Genomic DNA, 16,056 nt, shown 5'->3' with positions numbered 1-16,056 from the left:
ATTCAGCCTTTGAGGCGGCACGAAATGGTTAAGTATTGAGACACTGGTTTTCCTTCTCTTCTTCCTCCTCTGTTCAGTTGCTAGCATCAGTAAATCAAATGATCATGCACTAAGCTCATTCGAGCTTGCTGCAATACCATCTGCAACTCCATTGGTATTCTAGATATTGTAAACCATGGTTGGTAACTGTATTCATAGTAAATCTCAAGTAGGTGATGGAGGTTGAAAGAGCAGGAAAAGCTTTTTTTAGTAGCTATTTAAATGTGTTGGAAGGAGATTGCATGATTTGCTGTTTTTCGATTTGACATGTTTTATGAATGCATCGTTTGAGTCCTAGACTGTGTGTAAACTGTTACAAATACTTCCCCAGCATTTGCCAGGTTATGAGGAAGTTATCACAGTTCTGTGTGACCACCTTTCTAGCGGGGGATGTATGTTAGATTGGTATTGCTGTCTTTGCTGACATGCAATTTTTTTGTTGATTTTTACTATTTTCTGTAAACTCTGTTATCTCTGTGACGTGAAAATTGATAAAGAATGAGTTTTTATACAGAAATTGGATTAATCTCATATTGATTCCAAATTGTGATTGCTTGTAGGCAAAAATTGTCTGGATAATACTGTAGTAGATGGTATTGAGACCAGAGTATTTAAGAGGTAGAAACATAACTGCATTAATTATAATTTAAATTCAAGTAGTGATTGGCTTTGTTTTGAATTCTCCAATAAATATTATTAGGTGGAAAGATAAGTGTGCTAAAGTATTCACTGCAGTGAACTACATGATGCTAATGGGGAAAAAAAAAAGCTGTTAAACTGTTTGACTTGATATGGATTGTTTTATTTCCTCTTATTTCTTTTCTGTACTTATTTTTTTTGAAACCTGATTTGGTCTGATAGTGAGGGAATAAGAGAGTAATAGCTCAAGTTTTGAAAAACAGTTCATATACCCAGGTATTCTAATTGACTTAAGCCAAGTGTGCAGTGTCTTGGCTTCTAACATCCCACACTTTGTTGCAAGAATCAGTCCAGCAGTGTGTGGGGTAGTTCCGATGGATGTGGCTATGTAAAGTAAAGGTTGAAGAAATGCCATTAGTGAATCGTTCTGGTGGTCTTGCCTGACAGTTTGATCCTTGACAACCTGCCTCTTCATGGAACTTCCAACAGGCAGAGAGGAATTGCATGGTCTAGTTCCCATTGTTCGCTCCATGTCTTTTCAGGATTGTTTTTGCAAGGGTCTCTCTGGCCAGTCCTTTCCAGTGAATTGTCATGGTCCTTTGTTGCTAAAAACTCCATGCTATGACTCCCGTCTCAGGCCTCTTCAATAACGTTCTGCACAGAAAAAAGTTGCATTGGGTTGAGTCAGTAGGATCGCTGGTTTTGTCCAATTGTTTTTGCAGGGAGAAATGAATGTGAAATTTCAACACTGGTAACACTCTGCCTAAGTGACACCAAAAATGTATCTCTGAGTCTGAAACGTGTCTGTGGGAAGCGCTTAGTGGGTTTTTTCCATTTTGACTCCAGGCCCATAACCATATGTTCTGGTTCATATTAGGAATACAACAGGGAATTACTTTGCTTGCAACAAATTCTGTTAGAAGTACTGCTGCCAGCTTGGTTGGTAGGTTGATGTTGACTCTTCTGCAGTTTTAACCTTTGGGCTTTTTTTGTCTTACCCTAATTTGGGCTTTTGTCAGCTGGGTAATTTTACTCATGTTTCCTTTGGTGTGTGCTTCGTTCTGTTTCAAGGCGACATGTCCATGATGACAGCAGAGTTTTGTGTACATAACAAGTTTAAATTAAAATATCTGAGAGTTGCTGGGAAAACAACAATGGTACTTGATGTTAGTCACAGTAAGAGGTGCTTAAATATTAAAGCAAAACTCGACTCTATAAAATGTTATTATGTACAGGTCAGAGAATCAAATACCAAAAGTATTAGAAACCTTAGTAGTTCAACCCTGTCATAGTTGACTGTACCGTATGGCTTCTTATATGCTTTCTAATACTGTCTGATTCTTATTATGATTCTCCTTAATCCTGTATTAGCATGTGGTAGTTTCTTGAATGACCGCATCATATTTACCTCAGTAAGCCCTAAGATTTTGTGTTTACTGCACATAGTTACATATTCTTAGTTTCTCTTAATTGTTTCTATTAGTTTCGATTAACCTGTCACAGTAGGCTATCAGTACAATATGTTGTTCTTTACTTTTGCAGCAGTGTTTTATTGTTGGAACTGTAGTAAGTATCTGACTTGTACAAAGGGCACATAGTGGCAGGGTTTAACAAGAAGACGGGACCCATCAGTACCTGATGCTGTTTGTGTTCAGGCAGATGTAATGTGTTATGGAGGTTAGTGTTAGGTTGCATGCTGAGCATTTGGGATGGGAGGGCTTTGTACTGATATAACAAGTTCTGGACTTACATCCTGGTAGGAAAGACAGATAGCATTCAGTATCACCTTAACTGCCTTTTTTTTAATTTGTTTGTTTGTTTGTTTTTTAATCACTGTCTCAAGGGGAAAGACACTATGGGAATGAATGTTTCCTATGACAGTGATTTTGCTATCATTTGTATCACTGACAAGCTCAGTAGATGCTGAAGGTTTAAGTAAAAATAGTAGCTCAAGCACTTGAATTTATATTGAACTATACAGTTTTAAAGTTCACTTCATCTTTTGATATATGGCTGTTTTAACATAGAATGAGCTTTAGCACACTCTGTGTACTTGAACAGAGAAAATTTGGGTTAGCTTTGCTTAATACAAATGACAGTCAGCCCCTAACCCTCATCCTAAATTTTCACTAAATGACTGAGCTCTTTGCCAAGCATCCTGCTTTCCAAATGGGCCTGCAAGAAATAATGGTTTTCCAAATCGGGAATCCCTTTGCCTTCATCCTCAATTTGTGAAGCTTCTGAATAAGCAGATGAGGTTCATCATGGAGGTGATGGTTTGGTTGTCAGTGACTACCAGTTCTGTGTAGTCCTCCCTCAAGTTCTTCTGGGCTTATTAAACAGGTGGAGTGCCAACTTGCTAGGTTACAGTTGCATTCATTCAAACACCATTTTTAAATGTTTACTTTTTTCCCTCCCTCACCTCCTATTTCAGTGAACTGTTTTAAATGATGGTGTTAACCGATTGCTGGGATAAATGGATGAAAGCCTACTGAAAGCAGTTTCAGTGCCTATTAAATCCTCCATTTCAGATCAAATCGGTGATGGCAGAGAGAACTATTCCACATAAACCCCATGATGGGACTGGCAAAAAATAATTTTACTTGAGCCTCACTAATTTCGTTGTTTTGTGTAGCAAAGGCTGTTTCTGAAGATTTGTCTACTTCATCAAGTTCTGGATCATAATGCTGATCAAAATGATCAGTATGGATTTATTTCAGTGGCTAAGTGGATTTTATTTTATTCAGTACTTCAACTTCCATAGTGAATAAAGAATGTTGTTTCTAAAGCTTGTGAGAAACTTGAGCGGACCATTAGTTGCCTTCATGTTCCCTAAGGTAGGTAATTGAGTGACGTATGTGTGAAGTAACTGCTGACTGCCATTCTCCTTCAAGAAAATGATCAAAAAGTTCCAGGACAGCATCAGGTGATGTTCAGGAGGGTGGGAGGAAAGCATCAGAAGAATCCTCATGTGTTTTACCATGATATTGTATCTGGAACTTAAAAATACTGTTTCTGGACCTGAAGAAAAAGATTCATTCATTTTCTTTTGAATGGGCAGAGTATATTACTGTACAAAACTCATAACATATTCTAAGCTCTGCCTATGCATGTCACTTAAAAAATAAAAAAATAAGGAAATGCAGAGTAATACTTAGACCACAGTAGATCAGCCCAAGAGGTTGTATCCTGGCTGTGTCATTTAATGACTGAATTAACAACTCTGACTAGTTTATTACATCCTACTTTGGGGCATTTGCCAAGAATGGCAGGCATAGTTCAGACCTTTGAGTGGTTTTGAATTGATTCAGTGAAAAAAAAGCATTGAAGTAAGTGTGATCAAAGGTTGTAACATGGACATAAAGACTTAAAAATTGTCCTTCAAAACTGTCTAACATTTCAGCAGTTGAAAAGGGTATGCATACGCAGAACTGTGCAAGCCTGGATTTAACAGCCCACTTGGTAGTTCAACCTATTACTGTTGTTAGTATGATTTAGGATCTGTGGGTGAAATGCTTCAAATAATCAAATCTCCTGCTTTGGAAAATCAGTTTCTATCAGCTTAACTCTTCAACAGAAAAGAAAGTATTCTTCTTCATTTATTCTTCTTATCCTATAATTTACCTATGTGCTCTTACATCATCAGAAATCAGAAATTATATTGGAAGCTGTGTAAGTATATATCCCACTGTAAGCAAGTTACAGCTCTTGTGATGGCACTAGATTAACCTTACAAGCAGTATTCTGGTTTAAAAAAATAAAGACAAACACCCCTAACAACAAACCCCTCAAAAAAACCCAAAACAACAACAGCAAAAACCCCACAAAAAAAAAAAAAAAAAGTAGTCTTCTATACCTCAGATACTGGTTTTAATTATACTCCTGGAATCTGTTAACATCTTTACTACCATCTTCCTGAGGACTCTTTTAAAAGAGCTCCTCCCTACTTCAGGAACATTTAATTTGGAGAGGAACCTAGAAAAAAGATGTTGATTCGCTTTTGATTCCTACAGAAACTCATGTTCTGTTTTCAGCTTTCTCCTGCAGTGTTCTTGCAAACTGAAAACAAAAGCCTGGAAGCCCCAAGCTCAGCTTCTGTTATCCAACAGCTGGTTCAGCTCTGGTTGGAAAATGAGATTCCTCCTGTAGTCCCTTGTAATTCGTACTTCCTTTTGAAGATACATGCGAGTAAGTTAGTTTGCAAATATGCCTTTTGACTTAAAAAGCAAACTGTAGTTGAATTGCTAATAAGCTGACTGTCCTATAAACAACTCTTAATTAGAATAAAATATTTTGGTCTCTTGCATAATTCTGCTTGGGGGTACTTCCCTGCTGGGTTCTTAGCAAAATAGATGCTGTTCCTCTACAGCTATAACGTGTGAACTGAGAACAACATGATTAGTGCTTACTAAGAATTAAAGCCTGCTTTCACAGTAGCCTTTCAAAGCTTGCCCTAGTTCACCTTCATTTTACTGTTTTTTTTTTTTCAGGTGGTTTGTTTTTAAGATTCAGTATTGCATGCTACAGATAAATGCTGTGAATTTTTCCTGATACTCTTGAAGGTTTTAACTGTAAACTTGTTTATCAGGATGTGTGCTGTGCGTATGCAGGCATTGTGGTTGAGTCCAGCTTTTCTCGGGGCAGGGGGGCATATGAGAGGTCTTGCACTTTAATTGTCTGTGCACATTTAGAAACAGAAGATAAATGCTGTTTTGTGCTGTACAGTGTTAAGTTCCTTGTATTATAACTGATGGAAGGAAGGACTATGCTTTTTTTGCTTGCTTGTTCAAGCTTCAAGCGTTCTGACTAGGCACCCCAGACAGCATGCAGTGCCTGAGCTTGTCAGGCTCCTTTTGGACTCCCTAAGTTGGGATCTTTGTACTCATTGCCTTTAGAACATCAGCTTATAATCTATTCATTTACTGCTCTTGCCTTTGTCTTTGAACTAATTAGAGGGAAACTTGAGGGTTTGGGGTTTTTTTCTCCTTTCCAGCCACCAGAAGAGTGCATACTGCTCCCTTCTCAACTCACTGACAAGATGCAATTTCCAGTCCAGTGTTTACAAGCGTGACACTTGCACACCAGTGATAGTTATTGCTGAAGCACCTCTTCACACAGTTCTTGGTGCCATGGCAAAGCAGATGACCAGCGTTGACATGTTCAGTGTCTTGTCCATCAACGAGTGGATGATCAGGGCCTTGCTATGACATATGTCCATATGTTTCAGGCATACAACCCACAGATGATCATTCAGCTCCTATGCATTGTTGTGTTGGAGAATCAGCCTAGTGTTCCAAGAAGGCATATTAGTAGCACTCCTTAAGCACCCTTGAGAGCCTTGTGGTATAAACGAGTTACAAATTGACAGCAGTGGAGCACTAAAGAGAGGGTGATCTTCCCTGGAAAGAAGCAGTGTGACCTTTTATATGTTAAGCACATAAGATGTCAACTAGTTTAAGTGCCACTGTGGGTATGTAGTAATATGTGCGTTGTTATCCTTCATGCCTGTGCAATCATCTGCCCACTTGCCTGCCTTGTGGTTTCATCATCCTTGATTCTGAAGGATGACACTTTCATTTACATTCATAATTCTGGAAGTACCATATGTAGCTGTCAGTACAGCTGGGTTTGTATTTTTGAGTGCCTTTTGCTTAAGGAGGTCTTACTGGGCTGGGCAACAGTCCACTAAAGAAGTATTTGGTATTTTGGAGTAGAATTAGGCGTTCAGCAGTGGGAAAAACAGACAACGTAATGTGTCCTGATTTCCTGATGCCCTGGGACAGCAGTTGGGTGGGGGGAGTACTGAAAAGAATAGAGAACTTCTGTCCCACTGGATTTTCTTACAAAGTTAATCTAGTATAAAAATACATAACTTTGCCTGTACTAACATGTACACATGCAGGCTTTTAGACTGTGACAGTCTCATGACCTAGATTTGTGTTTGTTCAAGCCTGAATGAACCAGTTAAGAAATATCTCCAGGGAGACAGACCTCTACTAAATCATCGCAGAGCTTTGCTTTTAACCATAGCACCGGCAGTGGCAACTTTCCTTTAGCTGGTTGGGCGTAGTCCATGGTTGACAGTGTCAGTGTTAGCTGTTCCGCGTTTGCCTAGTTTAGCAATGCAGATATTTTTGGATTGTGTTCTACTTCAAATGCTGTATTGGCAAGGGTGTGAAATGGAAGGCAAAGAAGTGTTCATATCCTCATAGCATTAAGCAGAGAGAATATTAAGCTGAGACTCTGCATTCTCTGCTTAGCAGTGCAGCTCAAAGTACACAGATAATGTCATGGCCCCATCAGCTGTCAGACGTCGCAGACGTTGGGGTAGGAGTGTACAGGGCTTAAGCCAGGTGGGTATGTGAGTGATCAAGGAGGTCAGTGTTCACTAACTGGTCTCCCCTCTAAATCTCATTTCTCCTATGTATCTGATAAGCCATTCTGCTGTTTTACTGTATACTTTTAGCTTGATGATAGTTGATTCCTGTTGGAATTATGGCATGCAGACTTGTCCTTGTCAATATTTGAAGACACAGCCTTTTAGCCTGGGTTACATGTCTCTTGAAAGCCCTTGTAAAATCCTTCTCAAGATAACTGTCTCTTGTACAGCAGCTGATGAGGCAGTTGTAATGTCAATGCCACCTTCCCAGTCTAGCAGAGCTGGATTCTCAGGTACGATATAATTTCTTGGGGAATCTTTTCTGGAGTCTTTGTAATTGCCATTTTATTGTGCTAGTTAATCTGAGCAAGGTATAGTGGAACAGACATGTTCTGTACATTACCCAAGACTCACATCCATAGTATTGATTTGACTGTATACTTTTAAAGTAGCGCAGAGTTGGATCCCTCACTGATTCAGAACCCACCCAGTGAGCCTTGCAAAAGTCATACAAGCTTTTTAACTAGGGCAAACCTGAACATTGTCAGTACGGGTGTCATCCACCTTAACGCTTTTAACAAAGACAAATTCGGAAAGAGCAGACAACTCATTATTCTGTACTGTTACAGAAGGCTTTGTAAGGAGCTGGTTAGGAAAGCCATTTGTGGGAGCAGCAGAGTAGTTTAGCACCAACCAAAGGATTCTCAGATTCCTTGGTGGTGCTGTTTAGTTTCCTGTAGATTCTCCTCACGGTCAGAAGACCGAGAAGTTTCCCACTAGAGCAGAAGCCTACAGGTTGGGTCACTCATATCCCTCTTTGTAATGTGGGTGAGGTCCTTGCTGGACAAAAAATACCCAGTGAGGTACCTCTCTGAAGCGTGGAACAAATAGAACAGGCTGGCCTTGATTTCTGGAGTGACTGGGGTAAAACCGTGAGCAAATTTTGATACATTAAAACTTCCTTTGGTCTAGAAATATTTTCTGCAAGAGATGAATGGTGTTGAGTTTTTTTCTTAAATTGGCTTGCAAGTGACTGGACAGGCTGCTCCGTAGGACCTTGAACATTTCCATGAACTCTTTTTGTGCACAGGCTAAGAAGAAAGTGTGTGTACTGTACAAAGGAGGAAGACATTATGGAGAAAAGGGACTATAGATACCGGTTTCACTTTTTTTATTGTTAATGAAAATACTTTGGCCGTGGAGTAGCACAAGCAAATTAGTAGTGATACAGCAGCAGTGCATATCTATTACTGTGGTGAAAGTGATTTGGGAAATCTTTGGTGCGTCATCATGAGTTTAAAAAAGTCCACCAACTTCAGCACTGTTAAAAGCCAACTACTGAGAATATTTTAGTGTTATCTCATACTGCAAGTAACGGTAGTTGATGTTTCTAGGAAATCTGTACTTTTGTCATTGTCTTTTGATGCTGTGTTGCTTAATTAATTGGTAGGCAGACTGAGCCAGCAACTACACGAAGTGTTGTAAAATGTCAGATCTAGTCATCCAGATTTAGTAACAATGCATGGACATAATATGGCAGCCAGAATTAGATGGTGCATTTTCTGTAAACTGCTTTTTAGTAGTTTTCATACAAACTACTCCAGTAAATACAAAGGACCTAAGCATTTGTCAGGATGTGCCAATCCTTCATGTGCTGAATTTTCTGCATTCAGGAAGAATTTCAGGAGGAGGGAGAGAGGTACTGTTGATGCTAGTCACCTGTTGGGAGGGGAATAGAAAGAAGACCTGGGGGGAACCTGAAAGAAGTAAGTTTCTTATCCCACTGGTTCATTTTCCTGTTATTTATAGGGGGTGGTGGGGGTGGGGGGGTGTTGCACTAGGAGCCTGAATAAAGAACATTTGTAACCATGCAGATTTATACATACTTACAGCCGAGTACCACTGAGTACTGCAGCACTACAGGTTTGGCATTACTGAACCATGACGTTAATTTTTGCCCATATAGTTAAAGTTCCAGATGCAGTTTTCTGGTTTTATTATTTACTGATTTTACTCAATAGTATAGTTACTCCAACAGTATTGATACTGCCTCAGTTCAAATGCTAGCTAGGTTGCCTGTGCCATGTGGTACAGAATGTGGTGCTTCTGCTGAACGGAGCATGGGGCCATTAATCATTCTTGAATGTTTATCTGAAAAGTAAATTTCCTGCTGACTGTGTGGTTATATTGATGTCCTTCAACAGGGGACAGCCAAGCTGTATGGAAGAAGCAAGTGGGAGAGTAAATCCGTGCAAAAACTACTCACTTCTTACTGTGGTAGCACAGATAGTGTGTAGAAAATATTGTTCGAACTGTTGAAGGAAAAGGTGCAGGAGGAAATGAGTACGTTACTCAGATCTGGAGGTTCTGCTAAGTGTTGGTTTGTTCTGTTTTGCTCCTCTTGAATGATACCAGGAGGTAAATCAATTTTAAATGAACTCCCAGTGGAAATTAAGGGTGGATGTCCTTTGACATGGACCTTTTTCCTGTTACTTTGGGGACATTTCTCAAACAAATATATTTATGGTTTTGATTTATTAGTTTATGATTTGCCTTTGATTTCTGGCTTGTTTTGTTTCAAACAAATTAATGGAATTTTACAGATTTATTTTATTTCAAGGAAAATAGAATGTTCAGATCTATAAATATTTCTAACTATTTCAGCAAAGAACATTTTTTTTCTATTTAATGTTCAAACTGTTTCACTGAAAATGCCTGCTTTACAAGAGGTAAAGAGATGTTTAGTTTTGTAGATATTGGTCTCTAGAATGTCAAAATTTCTTTTGATGAAGAGAATTTATGAAAGAACAATAGTTTAACTGTTCATTGAGTATGTATGTGCTTCTAAGCCCATAGCTATTGTAATTTAGCAGTAACGACATCCTGGCTCTAGTTGCTGTGAGTGTGTCTACGCAGGGAGCTTTTGGGCAGGATACAGGAACGTCAGCTGAGCTGAAGTAAGGCAGTGCAAATGGGAGCGCAGGTGCTGCTGCGAGCTTTATCCTCCCAAGGGACAGTGGCCAGAGGCTGGAACAGTGACTGTTCTTTACCAAGTGTTGCTCCTGCTGCTCTGCTGGAGAGTACCTACTGCCTTGGGTGTCCTGGCAAATCATGTGTATGATCACTCCATAACTCAATTCTATCAAAAAGTAAGGGAATGATTCTTCAAAAAATGTAATGGTCAAAACACCCCCACCCCCCAAAAAAAAAAGTGTCAGAATTGGTTGAGAAAGTGATTATGCAAACAGAAACACTGGCAGTTGTGGGAGGGATGTTAACTTCTGGAGCTGAAGGGGAGCTGGTTGTTGCTGTGGTTATGCTGTTGCTGAACTGCTGGCAGAATGGCAGGCGTTCCTCCAAGTTGGACTTACTTTACTCTGAAGAACCTTAATATTGCCTCATGTTTACATCTTACTTTTCAGCACTTGATAATATCTTGGGGTTTATACGTTCGAAATGTTTTTGCTTGTTTGCTTTGTTGGCAAGGTATCTCCTTGAGCACACAGACCTGCTCATTGTAATTCAAGCATTGGTTATAGACTCGGTTTGTTGGGATTGCCGAGAACCTGGGCAGCATGATGGGTCAACTTGATGTCTTGACGTACACACTCTTGATACACACCTGCAGGCACTGGGTGATCTCACTGATGACCTGTGTGGTTGTTTTTAAAAGCTTAGAGGTACTGCTAACCTCTCCCGGTCAGATCCATAATTTGTTACTTCAGTCTGCAGCCTTGCCAGGATAGACCAGTCACAGTCCGATTTAGATATTACCTACTTCATTACTCACAGAGCATTAGACTTAGTACCAGGCAAACCATTTCTTCCAAAACCCTCTTAATTTCCAGGAACCCCTTGACTTTTGGTCAGCCATTCCAGAGACTGAGTGATACTGGGGAGCAAAGAGTCCATTGCCTGCACAGAAAAATATTTAAATGTGGTGTGAATCAATGCATAGAAGACAAAGGGAATATGGAAGGTATTTTTTCCTTTTTTCTCTGTGATCTCGGCCCTTTTTCCTGACCAAGTTCTTAGTTCTTTTGAGAAAAAACAGCTGTCTTACTTTGGCTGTTACCCAGGGGATGGAAACTGCTTATCCTGGTTATTACTGAAAGCCAAGTGGGAAGGTTTAAAGCCTGAGGGTAATCTGAGGGAGGCAGATGAAAACCCTTCTCTGATGTTTGAGAACATGGTGTTGGAGGGAGCTGATAACTCATGGGCTTTTTTCATAAGCTCATATTTGAATAAAGCATCCTTTGGTGTCTGTGAAACCAAGAGCACTGAGTTGAAGGAGACCAGACCGCTGATTTATTTAAGTCCTTCCTTCTTTAAAGAGTTGAATTTGACCCTGAAAAGAAGGAGACACAATTGGGAGGACACAGTAACAGGTTCCCAATTTGTAAAAAATGTATTAGAGATGACAAGGATCAATTTTCCATGTCTGTTTATGTAGGGAAGGAAAAAAGGTTCTTTTGCAGAGTGGAAGACCTAGGTTGAAAACCTGGGTGGGTAGGAGGGAACCACTGAAAATGTAGAAGTAGTAAAAAGAAAAAAATGGAGCAGCTTCCCTGTGGATGTTGTGGACTCCATTTCAGTGGAGCCTTGTCAGAATGGATTGAATGACCATCTGGCTGGGACAGCGCAGGGATGCCTCACTGCAACGCAAGGGGCTGGGCTAGACTGTCTCTTGAGGTTCCTTCTGACACGGTTTTATGGTTTCTGTGGTGCACGATCACAAAGTGAAAATATTAACAAGTGGAAAAACTACTTAATGTATTTCAAAAGAACTTTTTCCCCCTAAATTTTAAGAAATGGGGCCTCTGCTTGTTTTTAAATTTCTCAAGTGTGTGCTATAATGCTGCACTGGCCAAGCTGCTTTCAAGTTCTGACTTTGTTCTGGATCTTAAAGGTGAGATCAGGTTTACCTGAATGCTCTGGTTTGCTAAATTTCTTCTAACCTAGTAAAAGCAGCAGTACAAACTGCAAAATCACATAATTTTATCAAATTTTATATATTACAAAATTTACAAAATAATATAAAATTACAAAATTATTTTATCAGAGTATTTTAATACACATTTTATTTTTCCAATTAAAGTTTCATGGTCAGTCTTCATGAGCAGTTTTTTCTTTGCCCCTTTTTCTACATTCATAAAGGGAGGTTAGACACTGGACTGAATTAGGATGTTCCTTGATATTAAGTTAGTGCCCTTTTTTAAAATCCATTTTTGAGTGTTACTTATAAAAGAGTCAATTAAAAGATTAAGTAGATTTTTCTGTTTGCAAGTAACTGTATCTATATCTATTTTCATGCCATAACCTTGTGACTCTTCACCTTAAAAGAAGATGTTATTTTCTGAAATATTGAAAGGTTTGGTTATAAGTAGGAAGTATAATATTACATCACCATAACTTACACGGGACCCACTGCTGTCAGTGTTGGTAATACAGGATTTGTATGGCATGAAATTTTCAAGTCAGGTGCTAATTTATGACTGTTCAGTCACTTGTCTAGTGTGCCGTACCAGAAAGCAGTCATTCGTTTCATTACACACACAGGTTTTTCAGGTGGACTGTGTTTTCTACCTTAAAATGTTTAGTTTGGTCTTTCTGAAGGTGCTGCAGTTGTGCCTGTGGCAACTGTATTATGTTCACTTTGCTTTCGTGTCAGAGAATACAGATTCAATCATCTGTATTACTCCTTCATATGTCAGCAGAAAAGAGGAGGCATCTTTTAATGCCTCTACTCAAGTTACTTTTTGAAAAGATGGTGGTGGTTATATTTTTTCTGAATGACCAAAGTCATTCATGCCAAAGGTTAAGACTGAAGCTTGTTCATGGGAAAGTGAATAGAAGGTCAGTATCCATTTTTCCTCTTAATAGACAAGATAGACCAAGTCTGAAGATGTGATGTGTGTGGCTTGCAAGTGTTACCTTAAGGTGCAATAGGAAGCAAAGAGGAGAGGAAAGCTTTTTCTAGAATTTACCTGGTCACTGGTTTCACTTTGTATCATTTCCTCCTTTTAAGAGGAGTAGAGAATAGGGGAGAGCGGGAGTTCAGAGGGTTGTGTTACAATGGCCCTTCAACACACTGAGCAGACGGGGAGGGAGCAGGAGTTGTGACTCACCTTACCACACTGGAAGGTGACAGCCAGGTTCCAGAGGTCACCTCTGAATTAGAACTGCCTTCTGAGCAGCTTGGTCACACTTGTCTAAGCTGATCTGTCTCTTTTCCAGCTGGTTGTTGTGCCACCTTTTTTTTTTTTTTTTTTTTTTTTTTTGACAATGCATATAAGCCCACATGAACATAGTTATTCTTCTGAGGACCATTCTGGATGGTGAAAAACTGTTCCAGTCTCTGGTTTCTTTGGATATTTTTGTTTTTGTAATGCTCTGAGGTTTGCTTATGTATAAATTATAGAAGTGCTAAACTGAACTCTATTATGGTGAATCTCTGTGTAATACTGCAGAGATATATTTTTTGTCTTTCGTTTATTTTGTGCTGCTGCTACTGCTATACTGAGCAATTACTTCTGAAGCATAAAGTCCTTTTGGATGGGTTTTATGAACTAGTATTTGGTAGTAGGGGTAGATCTTCATGTGTGTATCAGACCTCTGCCTAGAACCTACAGGTTGTTTTGTTATTAGACACTAATAGATTAGGAAAGCACTGAGGTGTGTCTATTAACATTCCAGGTATGGTTTTTGCTCGTTCACCCCTTTGCCTTTGTCGGATAGTCTTATCATATTTCATACTGGTAGTGAGTGGTCTTGGAACTACTGAAAAAAACCCTGAAGTAGGATGATTTGCTTTTGAGAGGCAGATGGATGGGCTGCCGCAAAAATCTGAGGGAGGATATCTTAGAGCCAAAGCTGTTCCTAAATGTTATCAGTAGAGAAATGATTTGTTTGCTGTCTGTGCCTTGGAGAAGGGATGCAGTCACTGAGCTCATTGCATCTATGTGTTGATGAAATGTAAATGGTGGTTCCTTCCTATTCCTTAAAGTCTTTTTTGCCAAGCAGTACTGAGTATCTGGGATGCACAACTGGGGTTTAAATTTTTGTTTTAACTATTGGAATTTGTCCTGCTCAAATTATTGTCAGCGCTGGTAGTCCACAGAATCTCACATCCTCCTATTTAAAATAGGCATACATGAATTTATGCCGAAAGGATTTGGGGATTCCAGTAGATTCTGTATTTATGCAGAAAGGACTTCAGTTCTGAGAAGTTCTTGGAGATCACTGTGGAAAGTCTAATGATGGAAGAGCGGTTTGGAGTGTTATGACAGCAAGGGGAGACACTTGAGGCAAAACCCAGGCTATCTACAAAAACAAAACAAAAAGCATCTGTAGCTTCCTGGTTCTGTAGACAAATGCTGTCATATTCAGTGAAGGTTCTGAAACAGATTGAAAAATAACTCATTCTTGGAGCTCTGGGTAGCTGCGCAACAGAATAAAAACATGTATCAGGTCTGTGAGGAGACTTGAAAAAAACCAGCGTGGTATTGCACAATTTAGAATCTTCAGCTTTCCTTGAAGCAGTTACTTAAAGCTGTTAGTTACCAGCTAATCTAATTGTCTAATAAAAAAGATGTGAGAGAAAAATAATTTTCTGTCAGTAGTAAATACGTTGGCAATATACCTAATAATTGTATTGTTTTCCTATGCACCATTTTGACATATCTTAGACAAAGTTTAAGTATGTGTACACGTTTTGAAAATGGATTTTCAATCTACCAAGAAAATAGGTGGTTTGGATAGTTTCTAGCTTGATGATGCTAATGAGACTTTATATAAAACTGCATTTGAATACCTATAATTCTACTGAACTAAATTTATTTTTTTAATGAAAGTTAAGCTTATTAAAGCATTAAATGGAAAATTCTCAGCAGTAATGCCATCACTGCTTTTTCAGATAATTTAGGAGGAACTTGCAAGTGACTTGACACCATGGTAGCGCTCTCTTTGAAGATCTGTGTCCGCCAGTGCAATGTAGTGAAGACAATGCAGTTTGAACCATCTACTGCAGTGTATGATGCCTGTAGAGTCATTCGTGAACGAGTGCCAGAGGCTCAGACAGGGCAAGGTGAGTTCCTCTGTTTGTCCTTAGTCAATTCATTGGTTGAATTGAAAATAAACATAGAGCCATGGTTTTTTGTTGGTTTTTGTTTGGTTTTGTTGTTGGGTTTTTTTACACTGTCCTGTTCCTCCATTTGTCTTTCAGGTTGGAGGTTTTGGGTTTTTTGTATAAATCATAAGGCTCTGGAGTGAAATGCACAAAGTGCAAACAGGTTTTTAAGTGACAGAAAGTATCTGGATTCTTTTTCTCCCTTCCATCCTGACAGAGGTTTTACTACAAAGTATGCCTTTTTGTGGAATTTTGACTTCTTAAATAAACTGCTTGTTTGTCTGAAAGACCATTTTTCCCTGCTTGGAGAGCAATTTTTTGTGGTACCGTCTTTTTAAAGCAATGTTTGTGGCAATGCTTTCTAGGAAAACCTGGGCAGACTTACTTTGTGCCACAGCAAAGGAAACGGATTACAGAATGGCTTGACATTTCCAAAATGTGCAAAGGGAAATGTTTGAAACCAGTTAATAGCTAAAAGCATCACCATGCTGTGCATACCATAGTCACAGTGCTGCTACATGTTAAACGAATTTAACTGTCTGTATTTATTGAGCAAATCGGATGAATGCAGACTGAGATACATCTTTATTTGGACAAAAGCTGAGGTTTAAATATACTCAAAGTTGTCAAAAAATTCAGATTCTTCAGAACCCTTTGCTGCTGTACTGTTTATAATGCCACTGGAATGTAATTCTTAAAGCAGATTGTTTATTAAGTTTTATGCATAGCTCTGAACCTTTAGAGCTTTTTGGAAAATCTTGTCTGAACTGTTAGAGAAACTTACTGGTAATGGACAATATTACTGTCACTTAAAAATGCTTTTCTTGTGCAGTAGTCCTTAGGAATCAAGTTATGGAGCTTTGATTTTCAG

At 39.1% G+C, this 16,056-nt stretch overlaps 1 protein-coding gene across 5 annotated transcripts in view; it reads left to right on the top strand.

Moving 5' to 3' along the window:
* The window catches only part of TLN2 (talin 2), a 206,220-nt gene that overhangs the window by 71,156 nt on the left and 119,008 nt on the right, over positions 1-16,056 (top strand). For all 5 annotated transcript variants that reach the window (XM_080395552.1, XM_080395551.1, XM_080395553.1 and 2 more), the window contains one exon: positions 14,973-15,143. In XM_080395552.1, coding sequence (XP_080251678.1) covers positions 15,008-15,143 — 136 coding nt within the window. In that variant the 5' untranslated portion in view covers positions 14,973-15,007. The remainder of the gene's footprint in view (positions 1-14,972; positions 15,144-16,056) is intronic.

The sequence above is a fragment of the Falco punctatus genome (assembly GCF_963210335.1).
Source record: "Falco punctatus genome assembly, chromosome: 7".
Lineage (NCBI taxonomy): Eukaryota > Metazoa > Chordata > Aves > Falconiformes > Falconidae > Falco > Falco punctatus.
Note: the sequence above shows the minus strand (reverse complement) of the source record. Positions and strands in the feature narration are given on the sequence as shown.